Source organism: Zosterops lateralis (assembly GCF_965231275.1).
Source record: "Zosterops lateralis genome assembly, chromosome: 8".
Taxonomy (NCBI): Eukaryota; Metazoa; Chordata; class Aves; order Passeriformes; family Zosteropidae; genus Zosterops; species Zosterops lateralis.
Window position 1 is genome coordinate 29737932 of NC_139768.1, and position 24437 is coordinate 29762368.

Sequence of the window (24437 nt, forward strand, 5' to 3'; positions counted from 1 at the left end):
CCCTGCCCCTGTCTCTTAAGCACTCTAGGGTGGCAGGGGCAGCTGTCAGTGAGGCCTAAACTGCCACTGACTCTGCCTAACATTTGATAATCAATCTAAGTATCTAAATAGTTTTAATAACTTAAAGCACGCTTCTTGTGAAGCTTTTCAAACTCACTCCAAAACCTAGAATTCTGCTGAACTGCTACCGTTTATCATTATTAAATAAAGCATCCATTATTTTGTAGTACTACTTGAACTATTAAAGGCAAGTTGTTACAAAATCCTATAGAAAGGCCTGGGGAGAGCGGCAGCGGCTCCTGCCCGCAGTTCCGGCCGCGGCCCGCAGGGGGCAGCACCGGCAGCAGCGGAACAAACAAACCCACACCGCGACAAGTCTGACAAAGTCATTTTAATGGAAAATGTAAAACCCCTTTCAACTTCAATGTACAAAGCATGTGTAACACTTGCACTTTTAACAAATTAAAGCAAGCCAATGTTTTAAAAAAATACATCATTGAATGTATATATGTATATATTTACATAGCATATTAAGTTTAATATTTAAGCTTTAAAAGTTCACATAAATTTTACCAAAATGAGACAATTTTTAAATAAATTACACCTTTTGAAAACGTTTAATTGTACACTGAATAGCTTCAATAAAATACTGAAGTGTCTGTATTTAATATCTACTTTATATACTTTATATTTTACAAAGTTTACAATTATTTGGCAGTAATTTTCAGATTATGACATGACTGCTGTGCGGACTCAGCAAGATCCCAAATGCAGGCAATAGCTGGTGTTTGTGTCCTACTCTCACAGTAACTGTCTCAATGTAGTGAAAAAGATCTGAATTATTTTAGCAAACTGTACAAGTCACATTTACATTTGATCAACAATATAGCATAGAATTTTGTCGGTTTTTTTCCAAAAATAAATACATCATCTTAAATCTTTGACATTTCACAAACTTCATGTACATTATAATACAGACAGCAGAACGCTGCTCAACTGTTTGCAAGTGGAACATGGAATCACAGTGGCTGTGATGCAAAGCTCAACCGGCGCAGTGTCATTAACAAGTAAAGACGATGACTGTGGTTTCTTGGCACTGATGGTTTGTGAAGCTTCAATTAGTGTGTAAAGCCTTCATAGATCAGGTGAAAGAACCTCTGAGTGATGCTACCTCCAGAAAGCAGAGTGTGCTCAGTTCTCCTCCATGTCTTCCATTTCACCTTCATGAATCTTCAAAGCTCTCACCATTTCTTTAACTGCATGATACAAGATATTTTTAACCTGCAAGAACATGGGACAGATTTTAGCAAGGCCTACGACCTGAAGAACTCTGTGAAGTTTAGGACTGAGCCCTAAGCTTAGTGGATGGAAAAAAGAAAGGCTTCATCAAGCCCGTGCAAAAGGAACAGCTTTTTACACATTTTAAAATGTAATGTGAAATAAAACCAGCAGCTCAAGGGAGAGTCATTTACAGCCCTGGCATTCATGCTGCTGCTCATTGTTATTCTGTGTGAACAGCAGCAAGGAAGTAGCTCCACGAACTGCTCGGCATTTCAATGAGCCTGAGCACGCCCTGCCTTCCCAGCCACTTCCAGAGCGGCATTCATTTCCTACCTGCAGTTTATCATCATAATTGATTTCTTCCTTTGACAGCCTCAGCTCCTGCGTTAAGTGAAATGACTGTACAAGATGTTCTGGAGACACAAAGTCTTCTGTTACTTGAACGCAGCTGTGAAAATTTTGCACCTATCCAAAATAACAAGGAGAGACTGGTAATTAGTATTTGAGGTTATTCTTTGGCAGAGGTACCTGAGGAGAGAGTGGGTCTTGAGCTCCCTGAACCACAGCCTTATCTGACTAACGGGCACCTTTACAGGTAGAGAGCAATTATGTGTTATTGACTTAGATAAGTTGGCTCCTGGCAAAGGCACCTTTGAACACTGCACAGCTGCCTGTGCTCCCGCAGTCTGCTCTGGCATTCATTCCACACGGAGGTGTTGTTCCTCCCTTCAGCAGCTGCACGGGTGCTGCTGCTGCTGCCACTGCCACAGCCTCCCCAGCACTGCTCTGCTGAGCCACCTGGGAGCAGCCCTGCCCTGCAGGACCTGCTGCCTCTGGCCACACACACTGGAACTGGCACATTCATGGAAAAGGAACTGCCAGTGCAAAGACTTGAAAGAAATAATCGTGAACAGAGAAGGGGGGGAAAGAACATTTTCTTCTTTCTCTGAACATTTCATCTTACTGGCATGAGGTAACTACTGAGGAACAGACACCATCTCCTGCCACTCAGGTCATACCTGGACAGGGGAAAATTGCTTCCTTGTTGTGACCCAACCACTAGTTCACTCCCTTCAGAAATACTTGTGTTTTCGCCCCTAAAACGTTACAAACTACACTGCAAATTGTAATTCTGCATGTCAAAGCCCTCTTTTCCCCAAACTCCAACAGCTCCTCACAGAAGCTGTGTAACATCAATTTGAATTCCCAAAACTTGGGGGTGGGGAGGCAGAGCCTCAGCCATCCCAGGAAACACTCCATCCCACCCTGCTCAGAATTGACAGAGATCTATGTATTTAAAGTGAAACCTAGAAATCTACAGTTTCTAAATGCATACTCTAAAAATTTCCATTATGGCACTTGACATTCAAATAAACCACTGGGGTCTACACAGTTGAGGACACAGGACTTTATTTAAAAATAACTTTTTTCTTCAAAGCCCCTGCCCAAGTCTGATTTTACACAGCAGCTCCCCCTGTACAGCTGAAATCCCAGCAGGTAACCTCCAGCTCAGCAGTCATTTTGCACACAGGGTTTTTGACAGCTCATCATCAGCAAGGACAGAGCAGTGCTGGGCCCTCCTGAGAATTAATCAAAACAGAACTAATTCTGTGCACGAGGAAGGTTTTTTGATACCACACAATTTGCAAACAGCAGAAATCCAGGGGTGAGGCAGCAGCTGCAGAAGTGCCACCACGAGGCTCCCACCAGCACTGAGGGAATTTTCTAGAGCTTGGGGTGAGGCTCCTCTGCACTGTGCAGCCAGAGCTCCAGCCCCCTCCCTCCCAGGCTTCCCACACCGCTTTCAAGTCTCTTCCTGCCCTTGGTTTCCTTGCCAGCCCATGCAAATCCCACACCACTCATTCACTTTCTCCTCACTAAGACAAGGTTTTACTGACTCCCTATCCCTCCACGGCAGAATAGGAAACATTTGTTTCCCTCAGACCTTTAATTCTGCTGTGCCTTAAGCCTTCTTTTCCCTCCCTTCCAGGGCCTGTCTTATCCGTGTGAAAGTTTGCAGGGACAGATTTTACCCAGCTGGTCTGGTACTTAGCATGGGAATGCCCCGCTGACAGCCCCCAGGCAGTTCTATTTATAATATTTATAACATAAGCTGATGCAGTGACACACACACACAAAAACGTTTAGCAACGATTCCCCTGAGGTTTGTGGGGCGAGGAGTGCAGCACTCCCACGCCTGTGCCACTTCCAGCTGAACTGAGAACAGCTTCACACCCAGCCCAGGCACAGCAGACGCTCTGGGGCAGGGCCCGGGAGGCCGCGGGGCTGGAACAGCCCCAGACTTGGGCCGGGCCAGGGAAAGGTGAGTGGGAGGGAACAAAGGGCCACCCACCCATCCTGAGGGCCACAGCATCAGCCACTTCCTGCAAGGCTCAGCTCGGAGCTCTGCCTGTGCCACGCCCAGACCTTTATCCCAAATCCTTATCAAACATTGCCAGGACGTCACATTATCTCCAAGTATGTTATTTTACAATCTATAATCCTGCTGTTAAATCAAGATAATGCCTCTATAAAAAAACAAAGTTGTAATTACTTGTTCCACTATGAACAAGTTTTGCAGGGCGCCTGAAAACCACATTTCTATCATCGACTCCGGTATTTCTAGCTTTTAATTTTTAGTTAGAATATTTTGCCAAATTGGAGCTACCAAGTTAAAACCAGGGAGGCCACCCCTAGAGATGTGTGTGATACAGCATAACCCACAGTGGGGCAGCATAGAGAGTGAAATCTCTCAAAAGAACAGCACCACCACCCTTTTTTAGCTGGGCAAGTTCCCAGGAGAGGTCAGGGGCTCCCTGTCACAAGTGCCACAGAAGCAACAAGGCCCAGCCATTAGCACAACAGGGACACTGCTGAGCTCCCAAACAGTGCAGCCAAGAAGAAAGGAGCTGCCCCTCACAGAGCATTCAGGGAATCATCTGCAGAGGTGACTGGTCCAAGGCTGTATCTATTCCTGGATTCTCCTCCCGAGAGAGCAATTCCCTCTCCAAGAGGAGCTGACAAGGCTGCCCTGCCCGTCACAGCTCACAGGAGAGTCTGTCTCTCCCATCCCAGCCGGGAACAGTCTGACTTTGCTGCTGCAGTCATCACAAGAAGGATGTGACTGCTGTCTGCAAGTACACGGAGAGGGGGAGAAAGCTGGGAAGCAAGAGGAATGCTATATGCTGCCATGCAATATTAAGAATAAGTTACTTTAAAAGCCAGACATGAATCCAGAGAACCTGGGGGAGGGGTGGAAAAACAATATACAGACACAACCTCCTTCATGGTAGGGCAGTAAATTCTAGACCAGCATGTCAGAAGCAGCAGTGTGCCAACAATCCTAACTGGCTCCAGAGTGGAAGTATCAGAACTACACTTACACAGTGACCACAGGTAGCCAGGCTCCCTAGCTCCAGCCCTCAGTCTGCTTTCTTCTGCTCCACAACATTACTCATGAGCAAATAAAAATGTTAATTTACCACCTAATTCAGCATCAACTCTCACCCAGTTTTAATAATTGAAAGGTTCATAATGTGCATGTAAACCTGAAACACTTAATGTGTAAACTTAAGATGGTATGTATTCTTGTGCAGACTTATTTTTCAGTTTTGACAAGTGCTTTGTATCTCTGAAGTGTTGGTGCTGATCCCTAAGGTCAGTATTTACACATCTCTACAGAGAGAGTGCTATGTACATACATGAAAGAACACGATGCTTTTATTTCCTCCTACGTGGCAGATTCACAGGAACTTCTTACTGAAGATGAAAAGGTTCTCAGCTTCACCCACTAAGGTTTAAAAACACCACATTATTAACTCCTTGGTGCCAGAAGCTAGAACATTACCACTTCAAACACAATCTGCAGTTTGAAGCCAAGGAGATAAAGATAAGAGTGGTCTTATTTTTGGTCCTTGAACATATGAAGTACAGGGAAGCCTGGAACAGTCCCACTACTTCATGTTTTATATTCTGTATGCTTTCTATAATGGCACATGTTATACAGAACAGATTTCCCAGTACATTTGTTACTTCCCCTGGGTTCCCTTTCCACTCTTCTATCTGGGCTACATCTCTCTTGTTTTGTAAGATCAGAGTAAGGCTGCTGGAGGATGCAACAGAAGTGCCAACTTCTTTAGCCTAACAGGAGCCAAGAACAGCAGCAATGTCAGATGTTCCTTCACATTTGTGAAACAACATGAAGCCCTGAGTCATAGTACAGGGGAAGACTGGGGTCCCCAAGGTCTGCTTGGGACTGTCTGGGTTCTTTCCTGTGCCAGGAAACAAACCCCCACAGACCATCCAGAGCTATGTCCCACCATGTCAAACCCACTCAGAAACGCAGTGGGATGAGGAGGAGCCTGGTCTGGATAAGGCACCGGCTGCTTTCAATGCCCCACCAACAGACAGAGCCAGAGCAGGGACACAACCCCTGCCATCACCGCATCCCAGTCAGTATTTCACAGAGAAAACCCCAGCGCCCTGGCCACAGGGATATGGTGAGCCACTGCTTCTTCTCTACCACAGCTGGAAGCTGATGTGCAGATTGGAAACCAAACAGCACCTTCTTCAGAAAGGCCTGGCCTCACTTGAACCCGCAGGGAGATCAGTGACAGAACTCCAACATCACAATGGGTTACAACCAACGGCAGGGTGGGGATGCTCCTCATTCCTTGACAGCCAATGACCTCATTAGTGGTGCTTGACAGCTGGCAAGACAGCAAGCCAGCAAGCTCCATTTCCTGCTGAAGCAGGAAAGAAAGAAATCTAGAATAGCCCAAAAATCTCATCGAAACAATTGAACTTTCTCTCTCTTTTCACCAAGGAGCAGCAGTTCATACTGTGAGGAAAATAAAAGGCCTAATGGCACTAACAAACCCTTTGTGCCAGGGGGCAACTGAGGCTGAATAACATAAATTGATCCTGTTTTTCCAGAACTGCCCCACTGGCAGTACTTTTCTTACCCCACTATGGATTAAATCAGCTCAGCTGCTGCAGAGGTGGAATCACCCTTTCTCATAGTAAAAGCTGCTGAAGAGACCATGATGGCTCCTGGTGACTAATGTACCTTTTATGTTAAAAGGAACTTAAATGTGGCATGGGAAAACAACCAAATATCTCTTACAGAAACACCTACACACTCACTATATAAATTCTCTTATGGCTAAAGATGAAAATTATGACACATCCAGGTGTTTTTACCTGCTCAAGTTGCTCTCCCTGCCCCTCCTCGATTAGGTTAACTTCTAGCTTAGAAGAGAAAAATTACTAACCTGACTCTGCCATAACTAGACTCAGTTTGTTTAGACATTTGCTACAGAAATGGAAAGTGGAAAACAATGGTTAATAACGGTCTGTTCATTGGAATTGTAAAGCAAAAAAGGAACTAATACTTAAGGCATTCAATTTGCAGTACATTAGTCAGCTACACCAGCAGAGGTACATTCCTACATGCTTAGAGATACTGATAAAAAATAAAACGTAATTGAGCACAGATGTATCTGTGTCTTTGGAAAAAAGTTATTTTACAGCAAATGTGCAATTTAACCTTCTGTGTCTTTAACCTGAGGTACTTTACCTGATGAAGTGCTCCTGCTGGTAGAATAATAGCATCACCAAGGAACTGAATAACTGTGCAGGTTTTTACTCCATACTCTTCAAAAAGTCTTTGGCGAAGTTTTTTATTCACATACCAACTCTGATCACGGATTGGATCATGCTCTGGTAAAACTTCTAGGCCTTGCTCCTTTGCTATCTGTTAAGTACAGAAAAGATCTCAAATCATTTCCAAAAGAACTGAACCTTTTGCTGATAAATTTAATGTATGCCCACCTCGCAAAGCAACGTCACTCAGTTCCCAATACCCAAACAAGAACTCCCGCAAGAGATTCAAAACAGCCCCAAAGGGTCTGGGAAGTCTCAGTGAACTGAAAACATCTGCAGCACTCCTGCTCCAAAATGCAGGGCTTTAAAGAACTCAGCACAGTAATCTATTAATAAGCAGCATGCTCTCTGTGTCACTTCCTTCATCCAGAAAATAAAATCTGAGCTCAGCAGTTCCTATGCTGCCAGCTCCTCAGGCTTACAACCTTCTTCAATTTTGACACAGACACACAACATCACTACCTCAGCTCAGGGAAAAAGCAGCCAATAAAGCCAAGGGTTGTAGCCCTGGGAAACCTGCTCCAAGGGGACTCTGCTTGAGCACACGGCTGGACAAGGGACCTCAAGGGGCCCCTTCCAACCTCAACCATGTGTCCTGGGCTGTAGTGTAGGATGTGCACAAAGTATTTATTCTATCACCATCTTCATGATCTGTTGAAACCAGGTGGGGCAGTGTTTCCCTTGTCCCCTGCCTTTGGGCTCTCTTCTGTTAATGGTCCATCAAAGACCCACTGCATAAGTCAGACAAAGATATCATCCCATTGTGAGATGCTCCACGTAGGAGAAGGAGCCAAGCATTCTCACCTGGATATAATCTGGGATTTGGGACAGTACAAACTGCCCTTACCCACTGGAAGACCAGAGCTACCAGACATTTGTATGGGATCACTGCTTAAACGAGAGCACTTCATCTAGACTGCTTCCACCACCCTAACTAAGAGGGTGTCAGGTTGTATTCTGACTCCATCGGGGGGTCTTCTGTACTATTGCTTTTTATTTTATTTTACCTTCTTTCTATTAAACTGTATTTCTGACTTGGAGGCTCTCACTGGTTTTGCTTTCAAACCACTACACCATGCTGGGGTAAGAAGCTGCTTTCCTGCCATCCTATGAAGGCATTCAGAAAAGATGGTGAACACATGAAATGCTTCCTGACATTGGTAAATGGAATCGCAGAACCATTTCTCATCAAGTGAGCCATAGGCAAAAAATATTACTCTTAATCAACCGGTACTAAATCAATCCTAATCACTTAAAAAAAAAAGTCATTACATATAAAGGACACACACCTAATCCACCTGCCATGAGTCATGAAACAAGTAGGTCATTAAAAACAGAGATTTTTTGCTTTTATTTATTAAATAAATGTAATTATGTGATGCAGAGCTTTAAACTCTCCTTGAGTATTTTCACCCTTCAAACAAGATACTGAAGTTTTATATCATAGCAGCAGCAAAGCAGTCCCAATGCTTACCCACTGATTAATCTACAATTCAGTATTTCCCAAATATCCTCGCCTAAAATACATGGTAGGGTGGTACACAATTCATTTGGGATACCAGGACAAACTGTGGTAGGCAAACGACAAACTTTTTTACAAAGCATCCTAAATGCTTCTGTTTTAAACCTGCTGCTCAAATAGTTTCACAAGTGCTCTGAGAGGAAATGCTCAATACTCCCTATGTCCACCTATTCCTTTGCATTTGTGACTTTGTTCACAACTCTTTTTTTTGAGCTGAAAAGCCACTGTACCATTTATTAGCATCTACTTTTTGAATGAATAAAGAAAGTCTTGCTGTATAATTTTTAATCTCCTGGAATTAGCTTTGTTTTATTTATCAGTGCTCATTTTTCCCCACAGTTCAGCCTGCCAAAGAGCAAATGTTTGAGTCATTGGAGGACAGCTGGCCTGGTACAGAAACATTGCTTTATTGTCCAAGGGAATCTTCACAGCTGAATTTCTTTGCCTTTCCCTGCTCACAGCAGAGCCCTTGGCCTCAGGTTTGTTTATGGACCCCTTTGCTGAAGCCAGTTAAAACTCATCTGATCTCTCCTCACAGGAGACAGTAAAGACATCTCCTTGAGCAATCACTTCAGTGACACTTTGGTATTCTTGTGTCATCTATCAAGGCCACCTTCCAGAACAAAAATGTGCCATGGACAAGGTACAGAAAACTGCTTCCAACATGGTATCCCTACATTTAATGCACTGATGATACTCATCCTAGGCAACAACCTGAAAGGTTCTGATGTGGCTCTAACTTATTCACCACAAGCAGCTCAAGGGTCATCTGCAGCACAGCCAGGGCAGTTTGCTGCCCTTGGGGACATTATCCCACTGCTTCCGCCCTCACCAAGAGCCCTGCCACATTCCTTGTGCTGACTGATGTCACAGAGTCCTGGCAAAGAGTGGTGGCCACTGAGGTCAGGGGATTTGGCATGGGAAAATCCACCAAAAATTCAGCAGCAATAATACAATAATGGATCACTGACAGAAAAACATCATCCCACAAACTAATTTTTGTATTAGAGCAGGGCAAGAGTAGATCTCCATGCCCTCCTGAGCCTTCAGTTACAGGCCACCTGTCACTCTTACAAACTGAATATATGTGCTACATATTTTATTTGTTGGTGGTGCAGCAGGTCAAGTATTTATGTGCTCTAAAGGAAATAATTTTGCCTTCCTCCCTTCTCTAACACTGAGGTGGGGTTTGTGGTTTTTGCCAGTCCCCTTTGATTTACCAATTACCCAGGTTATATTTATAAATTATTTGCAATAAATCAAACCTTTTGCAGAAACTCTCTTATCTTGTCAGCATCTTGGCCAGCATAAATGTGCCATAAAGCACCAGGTAATTCACTGGAATCTTTCAATCGCTTCCTTAAAAGGTCATCCAAATCTTCCTCTTCCAACTTCTTCAAAACTCCTAAGATTCAACAAAAATATTCTTTAAATGTGAGAAGGAGAAAAAATGTTCAAACAAAATACCTTCTTTTCAAATTTCTTGTGTGAGACTGAGCAGATGAAAGTTTGCTGAATACAACAGAAGCCACCAGGTGATCTTTCTGTTCAGTGTTACTAGAACATGAATGATGTGGATACCTTAAAATACACTGAGTTTTGAAACTTTTTCACATTTCCTGAATTCAACAGAACACAATCTCCTACCTGAAATAAACAAGCAAGGCTGGTACCAAAAAATGGAAAGATGAAAAAGGTGTTTTCCTGTGGTCAGCACAAGCAGTGTTTAGCATGCTGTTGTTGCAGCCAGAGCTTTCCCAGGATGCTCAAGTTTGCTGCTATTAACTCGGTGCATACACAAGTGAAAACAAAGCAAAGGGAAGACAAACCTTACTGCAGCTCTATTAGTCACACCCAAAATCTACATGGGCTGATTATGGAGTAAGAGGACAAAAGAAAAAGGGCAAAGAAACAAAACTATTTCAGTGATTTAAAGACTGCTTCCAATAAGCAATAGATCTCATAGAGATGACTAACATACACCAATTTAAGTTCTCCAGTGCTGAAAAATTACATTACAGCCTAAATTCAATAGAGTAGCACAATGCATCCAGAAGAAGCAGCATAAACAGAAGGTTTGGCAAATACATCATCCTGACATAATTGTTAGAACCAGCACAGCTTCCAGAAAAAATCCTTCACCCTGCCCTTCCATTAGCTATGCCAGTCCCAGCATGGGAATAGTGCATCAATTATACATAATGGCAAAAAAAAGTGGGAAGAGCTTGAAATACCATTTCATAATTCATGAACTGCAGTGTATTTTATATAGAACTAATGTGTGTGCAAACCCTTGAAACAAAGAATCTCCCAGCTGTAAGCAAGTTCTTACAGATCTCTTTCGTTGCCTTCTGAAGAACAGTGTCAGTTTTAGAAGGGGCAGAACATTCAGTCCATCTATACCTCCTACAGTGAGGGAGCTTCATATTACCTGATTTGGAAAGTACTCCATTTCCTCTGGCTATGCCAACATAAACAAGGATGTTCACGACATCAGAAACTTCAATATGGAGATTTGTGGTTCCTATGTCATGGTCTTTAGTAGCAGCCACACCTATGTTACAAGATAAAATTCAGATTTGTTTGTGTTGCATATTCAAATCAGAACATGCAACAACGGAGAAGAAATTTCTGAAGTGCACTTGGCATCACTGAGATAGACAAATAAGGAACATGTTTTCAGTTCACCTGCTAAACAAGAAAATATTACTTTTTAACAGAGTCCTTGAGATTCTCCCTTAGCCCTGTCCCTGCACAGCATTTGTGTGAGAACAAAATGTTTCAGCAGAATAGTCAGAGACATTTCCTGACCACTATGTTCCATTCCTCTTCAACCCTGCAGGTTGTTCAGGGCAGAATACAAGTACAATGAATACACAGGGCTATCAAATCTGTCACTTTTATGTCTTGCTGTAACAGAGTTCTTAATCAAAATAACGCCCAAAGAGGAAAATTAATTTCAGTTTTAAGAGGTGGAAACGAACATTCTTAAGTCAAAAGGACATTCTGGAACACTGAGCCTTAGGGCAGTATTACCTCAGAGTGGCATTAATGATGCAGTTCTCAGACCCATGCCATTATCACTACTGTTAATATGCTTCTTTCACAGAATATTTGGAGAACTTTTAAAATCAAAGCCATTGTGTCACAAATTACTACTCATTTCTTGTCCTATTACAATTTGTAAAACAGAATTGAGTAAAATTCTTTGCAAAAGAAGCAGACAGAAAGTGTCTGAGGGAATCAACCTTTTCCAAACAGGTTTTTGAGTGTATGGCACACAAAATAAGTTATGAGAAGCACAATGAGATTCATCTATGACCAGAATTATGAACACAATGATGTTTCATGAAGTATTTTGTCCCACAGCATTACTAAACACAGGTTCTATCGCTGGGTAGAAGCAGCTAACCATTTATATGCTTCACAAGACTGTAACAGTGTAAGAAAAGATGGAAAGAAATGGAGAAGCAAATAGACTCTCCTAGCCCAGGTGCTGTTAAATACCAAAGTTAGCCAGTATTTCCCCTACAGTCAGTATTTCCCCTACATTCAGTTAACAACTATCCTTCAAGAAAGCTCAGCTTTCTATCAAGCATCGCAATGTGTGATATTGTACAAGTTTAAGGGAAGAGGTAACTGCTGCACTTGCGGGGCAGACTCACCATATGCACTGCACAATCTGGGTCCCAAATCCGGACGGACAAAAAATCCTGGCAGATGAGAAGCCAAGTTTAGTTTTCCTTCTGGGCTACAATACTCAGGCAAGGGTAAACTTTTTAGTAAGTCCTCATATCTGGAGGAGAAAAGAAAGAATATAACTGAATTTGTGCCATTATGTAAACAGACTCATATTGACTTAGGAACATCCAATATTAAACTCAAAATACCTTGCTGGCATCATGGCCTTGAAATCTTCACCAGAAGGCCAGTCCTTCAGTTTTAGTAGAGCTGTTTCTCCATTTTTTACTTTCTGCCGTTCTGTAATAACGTAGAAATGATTAACTAAAAACTAATATACTGTAGACATTTTACTTTATTCAACTAAAATATAAACATTAACTCTAAACCTGCCAACAATCAAAAATTTCATGTATAAACAGGGGATAGTTGATTTCAAGACTCAAGAATGATACAAACCAAACTCAGCTAGTTAAGTAAGAAGGACATTTGTCTGGTTTCTTAGTCAGACCTTGCTAGTATAATAGTGCGTCCTTAATTCCACAGAGATACAAAATGCAAGTTTCCACCACGTTTTCTGGAAACGGATTACCTAGAGCTTTCTTTTTAATGTTTCTCCAAAGCCTCAAGATCCATAATGATAATTTTTAACTGCAGTTTCTAACACTGATCATGTTCAGAATCAATAGCATAATATATTTTAAGGAACATACTCGAGACATCTTCAAAACCATCCCAGAACTCCTTGACATTGGTGTTTGAAATGATACTGTCCTTGCAATTCAAGATATCAGCTTGCTGGTTTCCAAAATCCAGACTGATTGACTCAGCTTTCCAAAGGCTGAAATTCATTTTCTTATGCATACCGGACACCAAAACAGGCTGTAAAGAGTAAAATAAAATATTTTTTAAAAATCAGTACTTATGATTTGCAAGTAGACAAATTCTTTAACTGAACTGGAATACAATTATGTCTGGAAGACACATGGAAGACCCTGGCCTTAATGAGCTGTTACCACTTCCTCCAGCAGCACCCACATCCAAAGGTGTCATCTCTTTTTGGAGTCTGAAGCTCCACAACAGAAATGTCTTGTTTATTATTACTGGTTAACTCAAGTTTACCTACACAAGGTTAATCTGTGGGCTATACCTGACAACCTTTTTTTTGGGGGGGGCAGGTTTGAAACCCCAGTTTCAAACATGGAGTGAGGCATTTCTGTCCTTTAATACACAACTCCCCAGAGCTTATGCTGATGTCACTCCACTGACCAACCTGATCAATACCTACCCTTCCTTGTTTCCAGCACTCTTTGAAGAGCTTCCAGTTGTTACTGTTTTTATGGTCTCTGAGCCACAGAACGTGCTTGTCACAGATCCATGAATACTGGATATCACTGTACCGTTTACTGCAGTCATCCTGGATACAATTTTTATCATCCTTTGGCTCTTCTTTTATTTCAGATTTTGCATTTATCTTTGGTGCTCTATTTGGTGGAATCTTGTTCTCTACTACTGAAGCAATTATGTCATCAAGGATGTTTGGCATAGTCCTTCCACTCTTGCCACTCTGTTAGAAAACAAATATATGCTTGAATAACATAAATGGAACTTAATGCAATTCCTTTTGAAAGAGAGTAACATTTCTGATGTATAAATTATCACCATATATAAAAACAAATAAAACGTTTATGTGTGTGTGCATACATACATGAAGTTTTAATTATGAATATTTAAAGCAATATACCTATCAAACTGCTCCAACTGTAACGTTCCAAAACAGATTGACAGAGTTTCAAATCCTAAGAGAAAAACTGTGCATCCTGTAAGCACTTACTGCTGTTCCTGTAGAGTAAACTGGAGCAAAAGCAATGCCAGCATCTGTCGATCCCAGACGCAGTTTGCCTGCTGTTGTAGTTAACAGATCTCGTAAGGTTGAGCCCTGCTCATTGTTCTGGGATGAGGGAGGGGAATTTTTACAGTTTGGAGACTCCAAACTATCCTGGTCCTTCCCTTCCTTTGAATGTTTTCCAGGACATTCTTTGTTCTCTGAAAAAAAAAAAAAAAAAAAAAAAAAAAAAAAAAAAAAAAAAAAAAAAAAATCAAGTTTACACTGTTGTATCATGGTGCACGCATAGGAACAGCACCAGTATCCTGCTTTTCTTACAGTAACAAACTATGCAGCACTGGTGCTTTATTCACCTGGAAACACTAGAGGATGAACTACATCCTTCAAAACACAGTCAGTGTGAGTAAGCAAAGGCCTTCCCTTCCTCAGCATCTCAGCATGCACAGCTGAGTGAGTACCTATCCTGAGTGAGAGATGCTGTAGCTGGAAATACTTGCACAGTGCACATGCATTCCACCTGTGGATCCTCTGGTGATGGATTCTGATGTCACATTGCAGTTTCAAGGTTGGAATCAGTAGAGAAAAGAACACTGTCTTGTCTTTTTTTTGTGAACAGCAAATGGTGGGGGTTTTTTTAATTAATTCAATTACAGAATCACTAGGTTGAAAGAGACCTTTAAGATCAAATCCAACGCACGCCCTAACACCACATCAACCACACCACAGCACTGAGTGTCACATCCAATCTTTTTTTAAACACATCCAGGGATTGTGACCCCACCACCTCCCTGGGCAGACCATTCCAGTACTTTATCACTCTTTCCATAAAACACTTCTTCCTAATATCCAACCTGTATTTCCCTTGACACAGATTCAGACTGTGTCCTCTCATTCTGTCAGTTACTGCCTGGAGAAAGAGACCAACCCCCACCTGAGCACAGCCACCTTTCAGGGAGTTGTAGAGAGTGACAAGGTCACCCCTGAGTCTCCTTTTCTCCAGGCTAAACAATCCCAGCTCCCTCAGTCTTTCCTCACAGGGTTTGTGTTCCCAGCCCCTCACCAGCCTCGTTGTCTCCTCTGGACACGCTCAAGTGTTTCAATGTCCTTTCTAAACTGAGGGGCCAGAGCTGGACACAGCACTCGAGGTGTGGCTTCACCAGTGCCCAGTACAGGGGCAGAATGACCCCCCTGCTCCTGCTGGCCACACCATTCCTGATCCAGGCCAGGTGCCCTTGGCCTACTTGGCCACCAGGGCACTCTGCTGGCTCAATTCATGGCTATCACCAGCACCCCCAGGTCCCTTTCCGCCACACCTTCCCCAGCCTAAAACATTGCAGGGGGTTGTCGTGGCCAAAATGCAGGACTCTGCACTTGGACTCATTAACTTCATCTTACTAGACTCTGCTCATCCATCCAACTATTCCAAGTCTCTTTACAGGGCCCTCCTCCCTTCCAACAGATCAACACAAGCTCCCAGCGCAGTGTCATCTGCAGCATACCCATAGTTCCCCCACTGTCATGGTCATGATATGACAATTTCATACATATACCTTTTTTTTCTTCTCTGGCTTTTTGCTCTGCAAGATCAGCCAGCCAGTGCAGTGGGGACTGGGATTCAGGCGGTGTTAACTTGCTGTCTGTGCTCACATCACTCCTTGGACTTGCGTTACCATTTGTCTCAGACTTTTGAGGAGTGTTCTGCTGTTGAGACTCAGGCATACACAGAGAAATTTTATTACTGTGGTTAAGGACATTCTGCAAAACCTGTAAAGAACAAATTTATTTTTAACTACATAGCTCCACTTAAAGTATTTCAGAGACATGGCCAGCACTTAACCCCTACATACGCAAACTAAAATGCAACTGGTACTAATTAAATACAAAAATCCACCAGGATGAGAACACTTGAACAAGATGCAATATATACACACATTTTAGACTCACCTGAGACACACCATTCATTGCAGGGAGCTTGCCAGCTTGTGTGCTCTGCTTGGTGGTGCACTGACAATGGGATTTAATTTCAAATTTTTCTCTAATATTGTGCATAGCATCTAAAAGATCTGTCAAAACTGAAGACAATTAAGAAGAAAAACATCAGTAGCTGTCAATCACTGTGTGACCCTCTTTACAAAACACACACTGCAATGTTTTGAACTATTAAAAATGCTGAATTTACCATTTAAAACTACTCCAAAATGACTGCCCAGTTAATCTTTAGGCTTGTTCAGAGAGACATTCAATTAAATAATTGCACACTACTCTTCTGAATAATGTAAGTTTTAGTCTGCATTCCCATTGCATGGCACACATCAGGCAAGCCATTAATTATTTACTCCTCATTGTTCAATGGGTATATCATTGCTTCATTCAATAAAACCATCAGCTACAGACTGAAGCAAGCCATGTCTTGACAAAAAAAATCAGCATGTGAGGATATAAATGAAGGCTGTTTGGTAATGGGTATGCACAGAAGAACAAAACAGGTTAAGTAGGCAGTCTTCATTGTGTTGTTTCCAGATGAGTGGTCCACTTTCACAATGTAAAATTAAAACCAGTTTCAGTCTAGAACATGTTCTGGGAAATGTCACAATTTGAATTTGTTATGGAATCTACCCAACCTTCACTTCTACCTGAACTAACATGCAACAACCAGTCATATACAGAACCAGAATAATGACTGGTTCTGTATTTTCAGCTTAAAACAAACATACTAAAGTAAATTCCGATGTTAAGGGCACATTTCAGTTTTCCATCTTCTGGTCTGCATCAATGCTGACAGAAATTTTGTGCTAACAACCACTACACTGAATGGCACAACTTCAGAGAACTTACTTGGTAAGCAGAACTCTAAATCTAGCTGGGTTTATGATTCCTGCTTAGTTTTTCAGTTATGACAAGCTCATTCACTGCATTTTGCTCAATCATCTGAACAAAAACATTTCTTTTCTTTTTTTGTGTATGGGACAGACAACAGTGAAAAACAAGTCTCCAAAAATCCACTGCCTCAGTGGTACTATTTAAAGATTTTCTTTCAACAGCTAATTATCAGATTTTTGAAGTACATTCTAAATGTTTTATTCTGCTCTGAAAAGGTACAATTCCATCACAAAAAAGGCCTTTAATTTCTTCACTGCCTGTCCCCAAAACCCCCTTTTACACATCTGTCAGCACACTCCTCTTACTCTCATCATCACCATCACCATCGTGGCCAGTGCTGCCAACTGCCCAGAACCACGTGCCTTCTTGCAACAATTTAACCCAATTACCAGATTTTCAAATGGAAAATGAGACATTTCAAGAAACAACTCTGGCCTCTCTTCACAGAAAGACATGGGGGGGAAAAAAGAGCTCCTGCTTGTTTGCATATGGTCTTACCAGAGCCTGGAATAATCTGTGTTGGCATCAGGTGCTTGTGATCATGAGGCTGTCCCTTCACACACTTCATCCAGGCATACAATTCCTTATCTGCAAAATAATATTGCCAATGTTTTACTTCCTTTATGTTCCACACAGACAGACCTAAGGCCTTCCAGACTGGTTTTGGTTAGAAACATTTCTCTGCACATCCAGGCATTCTGTCTGGGTTTCTAGTGTGACAAAGATTTGCACACAACAGTTACTTTTCATATTAACTAAAAGAATTTTAACAGTACTGCAATCTGAAATAGCTGGACCTGTAACACAGGCCTTTGCCAACTACCTCCAAATTTCAAAGTGTATTCCCTTTATCACATTTAGTGAGTTGCCAGTTTAACACAGGCTGAAATCCTTTACAGTTGCTATTAAGGCCATGAGCCTCCCTTGATGAATCTTGCCATGAGAGAGAGACATAACTAGGCTGTGATTGTATAGTTCACCTAATTTGACAGGATCCACACTTCAACTAGAAGCATCTGTTTTCAACCAGAGTTTGCCAGACAAGCCAAGAAGATGAACTTCTAACCAAGTCATCTCTCTGATTCAGCCTACCATCAACTACTACACCAGTGGTACTGGTGGCACAAAGGACAGGGAAGTTGCCTCATGGACTTATGTCACATTAAAGCAACCATGAAACCCTAAGTCTTTATGTGCTGGCTGAAAATCATTTTTGCCAACAGAGAGGGCCTAACTGGTAGGAGAGAGGCTTTCTAAAAAGTTCAAGGAAGACTATCCCAAAATATGCAGTGTAAAGGAAACACACAAAAATGAGAGCAAAAAATGTCTGGCCAAGCAACTGGTCATCAAGCTGCTATGTGATTTTGGGGCAGAAAGAATACAATTTCTTTCTCAATCCCCAATCTTGGATAGTGTTCTATCCACTAAATTGCTAATGTTAAGACATTTCCCAAGCCTTTTAGCAGTTTGCTCACTACAGCAATTTAAACTAAGGAACACAACAAAGCAAACATTTAACACATTTAAGGCATTTGTTTTACACTGTAGTAGGTAAACAATGTTTCAAACATGCCTTCAGATAAAGACTACATTTGTAAGCTATTCAGTAGTTTTTGTAGTATCTAAAACACCTAAATATCCAACTGGTCACAAACAAATTAATCCAGACAACAAAACAGTGTGTATCTACTCAATCTATTTTCTCATGGAAATGTTGCAGCATGGCATCCCACTTGATGGTGCCATGAACTGTCTGACAGTAACAATGGTTGCATATTCATTCACTCATGTAGCAGAGTGATAAGAGAAGTCATTGATAAGTATCTGAATCTGGAATAGTTAAACCTCTAACATTCCTGCTGAAGCAGGCAAAAACCAGGGGATTCTCTGTTACATTCAGCAACTGTAAAAACAACTACCGGTTCCAGGAAAAATGGTGTAATATAAAGTCCTATTATATAGAGATGGGTGGGTGGTTCTGAACGTTTTTTAAGAGAGTGCCAAAGAAGCAACACAGTTCACATGAATCCTCCAGCATCATTAGAAATTAAGCTGCAGTGAGGGAAGCTGTCGTACTTCTGCTTTCACACGTAAAACTGCAATCAACAGAAAGGAGAAAGTCCTCCTGTAAGAAAACTGAAGAGAAGCCTCCTTCTTTATACTGCTTGTCCAAACTTCTAAGACATTTTACTAAAACTTTCCTGGCTGGTTAACACATACTATAAAAAGCCTCTGACTGTGTGTTCCCACCAGAGTAAATAATGTTTGGCATGTATCCCAAGCCACGTCAGACAGACACACACACACGTGCGCACACACAGACTTCAGCCAGTGAGGAGCTGCTGAAGCAGCCTCCAGCATTAAAGCACTAACAACTGTTCTCAGTGCAGGAAAATACTGACATGAGCTCTCTGAAAACTTCAGTGCAGGAGGCTTGTCACTGCAAGCCTGGGATAAAGTGAGTGAGACTCTCCATTTGGCAAAGCTTTGCAACCTAATAGTTAAACTTTACACATCTGTGACATTACGAGGCTATGACAAACATGGAACTGCTTTTCCAAACAGCATTATCCTTGAATCAGACCCTGGCACAGCATCTGACCACAGAACTGTGCCAGGGCACAATGCCTGCCTACCAGGGAAGGCAATGCATTCCACCAAGCAGCCTGCACATCAGTGACAGCTGAGGGCTCCAAGCCCAAATCAATCCTCCAAGTCATTCCTCCTTTCAGCTGCAACCCAGCTGGGTCACCCAGAAATCAGGTTTGCAAGCCAGTCCTGTCATATTTCTGTCTCTCCAGACTAAAGTAGACATTCCATCAGAGCACAGGATAAGCCACGTATATGTGTAGGCTTATGGATTGTGAAACTTCCATTAGCATTCATTTTAAATACTACCCAAAGTATTTTTCTCCATCTCTTTCTTGTGATAAAACTATGAAATAGGATGTTATGTCAGTGTGACAAGCCATTTCTGAAGGGAGGACTCCAGAAAGCATTCAAATCAAGGCAAGTCTTAACAGCAGCGAGTTACCATAAAGAGGGAGGTGTGACTGAGCACCAGTCTCACAACTGAAGAACAAGATTTAACCTTGAGGGATAAGGATCAAGCAATCCACAACAATCCACACAAAAAGACTGAAACGTGGACAAAGAGCTAAAATAGCCCCCACAGCAGTTGCTTTCTGAATGACTGATTCTACATCTACAGACAAAAAAAAGGAGGCAAAAAAATCTAAGAGAAACCAATACACACAAGAAGTAATTTAACACTCTACAGAAAGACAGTTCTAGTGGATCAGCAGCTCTGCAACAAATGAGAATAAACAGCCTATACAATACTCTAATTCATAAAGAACTGACCTCTGGAACTTTTTCTTTCCTTTGCTTTGTAACAATCTAGGCAGACCACAAATCCGCATTTTTGGCAGACCCAATGAATGTTAAATAATGTGGCTTCACATGCATCACACATCTCACGGACTCCTCTCACTGCTCTCTTCCATGCAATTTTGGCTGAAATACAAAATAAGCAGAATAAAAGGATTGAAATTTAAATGCAAAGCACAGAATGAATAGTCTTTATAGATTAAGCATTCCCAAGTTTCCCTTCAGACACAACTGGTTTTTGGGAGATGAAAGTGATCCTTCATGAACAGGCTATCAAGAGCTACCCCCTTAGTTCCATTACACAGCATCCCCTTCAATGCTGCTATCAACACATTATAAAGAAATAAGCATTCAGAAAACACAGACTAAAGTAATACAGAAAAGATATTGCTGCAAGCATGAAGAACTTTTTTAGCACACAATTTTAACCCCATGCACTCAAGAGGGTTTTTCACCTGACTGCCCACGGGACATGCTTGATCTAAAGGGCAGCCAAACCAGCAAGCTGGCCAGCTGGCAGGAGGGGAGGGAGGTGCCTGTTCAGGAGACCTGGCTAGTGTGTGTTTTCTGCTCCACTTCCTCCTCACACAGCCTGGAATGAGCAGAGCCACCAGGCTGTGCCCATCTGCTGTGGGCAGAAGGATGGCCAGTGCCTTTGGTGGGGAGGAGGTGACAGTGTCAGCACATGCTCTGCAGGACCTGCGCTGCTCCCTCCTCTCCTTTGTTTTGAGAGGGAGACTCATCAGAAACACACCATTTGTTGGCAGCAGTCAGTACCTGGCTCTCCACAGGCCTTGGCTGGGAGCTGGCTGCTCTGGCTGGAGAGCTGGAGGCCAAGCTGGGAATGGAGACTACTCCAAACCCAACAGGAGCCCAGCCCCGCCCGGCACAGCCACCAGCACAGGGAGGGGATTGGGCTGGCCCACTGAGGAAGGAACCCTTCCTAGCAAACAGCCCAGGAAAATCCAACAGCCGGGGAGGAGAGCTATGCAAAACAAAGCAGTGGTCATACAAGAAAAACTGCAGAACACGTGAGAGCTTTGAGGGCTCCTTACCGTCTTTTTTCACCCAGGACATGGCTGTTTTCTCAGACGTTACCAACTGACAAAATTTATCCCCTATGATATCCAGAATGTATTTAGAAGTTTCTAGGTCCAGTTCATCATCTTCATAGTTTTCATGTGTCCATAAACTCAGTGCTTCATCATCATATTGATCAGGAGAGGAGAAACCATCTATCCTGACCACTCCATTCTTACTAAAAGACAACCTAAAAATGAAAAGATCGTTTGACTACATGTATCATTATACTCTGTGATTTCCAATTTACTTGTTACTTTACCTTGCTGCTTAATCTTATAACACAGAAGTTTTCTGTTCACCTCATCATCCTACATCCTTTTTTAATTTTAAAATAAATCCTACTGATGAAAATAGCTTTAAAATGATAAATAAGAAAGCATGAAAACTAAAACTAACCTTTTAGGAACTTCTTTGCATTCTGTTCACTCATCATTCTCTCTCTCTAGCATTTATTACTCCTTTAAAATTGCAGGTAAAAAAAATCTTTTTTTATTTTGGTCAAAGGTTGGCTCCACCTACTTCTCTTCCTCACTTTCCATTTTTGGAATGTCTATGACAGCAGTCACTCACTTTGACTTGTATTTTACAGAGTTTTGTATCCTACTGCTCTCATACTGAGAAAACACGAGTTCAAACGCTACATTTAAGTTTTTCTAGGCAGAACAAATCACCAATAGAAGGCAACATTTTTGTATCCCCTAAACTCTGACCTTTAAAAGGCTTTCCTGTTACCCTACCCAGGGCTGTGCCACTAACCATGGCTATACTTAGCCTATTTTTAAGCAGTAACACTTAATCATTCCATCTTATCAAAAACAGGATAAGTCATTATACAGATGGGATTATAACAGCTAAAGAATTTATGCCAGTGAAAAAGTCCTGAATTTAGTACCAAAAATAACATTCAGATATGTATTCAAATGAACAAGATGAAATTATCAACTTTCAGCTTCCAAAACAACAATTTCCAAAAGAAGTGTAAATGTTTTTTTTAAATTCAAGCCCTATTATCTACACACAACGAAAATAATTAAACGGCTGTAAAATTTACCACAATATAATAAAAACATTCAGTTTTTTTAATTCCATACTAGTTTTTTAAATGTTGGCAAACTGTTATGTTCTCTCCTTTACAAGGAAGAAAATGAACCATAATTCCAACTTTGCCAAATGTGGAAGCAAATATTCTTACAGAGAAGGTATTCAGAGTTCAGCCTTGAAACGATTCCTATAGATCTACCAAGCCTTCTAACTGAAGATTCGTTATAAAAAATTAAACCCCATTTAGGGAAGAGTTTCTTGTTGAAAACAAGTTAGATTAATATTGATAGCACAATCCATACACAAATTGAAGCTGTTTTACCCCTTATTGGCGCTTCCTGCACTCCAGGAAATATTCTTCCTTGTGAGTTTTCCTTGATGGGCCATTAATTGCAAAAAAACGAGGTCACAACTCCTCTCTGTCCTCAGAAACCCTGAGCAATATTCCCACCGTACACTGGCATAAGAACAGTTACAAGTGCAACTCTGCAGTTGTACAACTTGTCCAGAAAAACTGAAGCACGCCTTATGGAGATCCCACTTCACATGTCAGACACCTGTGGAAGGTGATATGCTGCATTTTCTGCCTGCCTAAGGTACACCAGGCAGATGTTCTGATGTCTTTGCTCTAAAGCTTTAAACAGCAATGAAGTCAATCCACAAAAGAAATGCAAATGTAAATACTGTTAAAATAGATGCAGTCTTTTACCAGGTGGACTGAGACAGAAACATCAGACATGCTTTCAAGTATGCCAGTCCTTTGTCAGTATTATTTTTAAAAGCTGAAACACCCCATTACCATGAAACTAGGCAAACTTACCGCCGAAAGTAGTAAAATCTACAAAATACTGGTGAGTGAGTTGGTTCTTCTCCTTTCTTACTTCTTATTAACCTACATTCTCTGCATTTTTGCAGATTTGGTCCTATTTCAGAACAAGAATCATCCTGCAAAAAGGACTCTCCCGTTTGCTTCAGCTTCTTTACTTTGCGCCAATCTTTTAACACTGAGCGAGGTATACCAGCTGCAAAGGTAAGGAGAGTTTCAGGTGAGGTCCTGGCACTGCTTCCTCACACATCACAGCCAAGATAATCAGTGGTCAACATTTTTTTCTGGTACATTTGTTACCTGCAAATCATATTTTTATTTCCACTTGCCTGCCAAAGTTAAAAAAAGCAAAGGTACCAACTCAACTTACACAAGCAGGAGCACAGTTAAATAACTGCTAAACTCTCGAGACAATACATTGTCCCTTATATTAGGTGCATCATTCACCAGATATTCTACTAAAACCATCTTCAGAATCTCATTCTGACAAAAAAAAAAAAAAGCAAAGAGATACAACATTGCAAGAAAATCAGGTTTGAACTGTTTCAAGTGAAGGCAAAAAAGGCCTCACTTTAATGAATAAAAGCAAAGCTTAAAAAAAACAACTTAAAACCAAATTTTTTTTAAGGTTACAGATATGACTACAGAATAGCAGCTATATTCACAGAATCCATTTACACTCTGTCTGGTTTGTTGGCTTTGCAAGGCCAAGCAGTATAAATCTATTTTCGATACCGAAGTCAGCAGATCTGACACCAAGTAACATGAGGAGCAAGTCTATTGAGTAATAAGTGCAATTTTCACATACAGGTTTTGAAACTGAGCCCTGTTGTTATTTAACCAAGCTTTCATTTTAAGGAGTCTTGAAAGTGGCACCACTCTTATCTGCAGACAGAGAGAATTATCTGTCATTTCATCTACCACTGCTCTTGAAAGTTCATGTTCTGTAAACAGGGATGTGATGTAGGATGATAAAACGGTCAGGTGCTAACTTTGGACTTGGTACCTGGGTTCAGATTGGTATTTTGCCAGAGATGACTTGTACAAACTTTGCAAGTGACAGACTGCCTGTGCCTCAGTTTTTGGCCTAGAAACCACACTCCATACTCACCCAGGGCACGACAGTAACTGGGATTAAAACCTGAAGAGTAAAAAAGGCCCAAGTACAGGTTTACTAGTCCAAAACAATGTTTTCTGCCTTGGAAGCAGAGATCCTGGGTGTC

General features: G+C 41.6%; 1 protein-coding gene across 7 annotated transcripts in view; it reads right to left on the reverse strand.

Moving 5' to 3' along the window:
* Positions 1-381: 381 nt before the first annotated feature.
* JMJD1C (jumonji domain containing 1C) overlaps positions 382-24437 on the reverse strand; it is a gene marked incomplete at its 5' end in the record, with an annotated part of 157877 nt that continues 133821 nt past the window's right edge. For 6 of the 7 annotated variants that reach the window (XM_083866740.1, XM_083866743.1, XM_083866742.1 and 3 more), the window contains 16 exons: positions 384-1281; positions 1615-1746; positions 6860-7036; positions 9733-9872; positions 10899-11021; positions 12133-12263; positions 12358-12448; positions 12862-13030; positions 13437-13715; positions 13983-14194; positions 15545-15758; positions 15939-16066; positions 17373-17462; positions 20238-20390; positions 21320-21534; positions 23209-23410. In XM_083866740.1, the coding sequence (XP_083722866.1) occupies positions 1192-1281; positions 1615-1746; positions 6860-7036; positions 9733-9872; positions 10899-11021; positions 12133-12263; positions 12358-12448; positions 12862-13030; positions 13437-13715; positions 13983-14194; positions 15545-15758; positions 15939-16066; positions 17373-17462; positions 20238-20390; positions 21320-21534; positions 23209-23410 (2546 nt within the window). In that variant the 3' untranslated portion in view covers positions 384-1191. Of the gene's footprint in view, positions 1282-1614; positions 1747-6859; positions 7037-9732; positions 9873-10898; positions 11022-12132; positions 12264-12357; positions 12449-12861; positions 13031-13436; positions 13716-13982; positions 14195-15544; positions 15759-15938; positions 16067-17372; positions 17463-20237; positions 20391-21319; positions 21535-23208; positions 23411-24437 lie in introns of all 7 variants that reach the window. The other variant, XM_083866739.1, reaches the window with a different exon arrangement.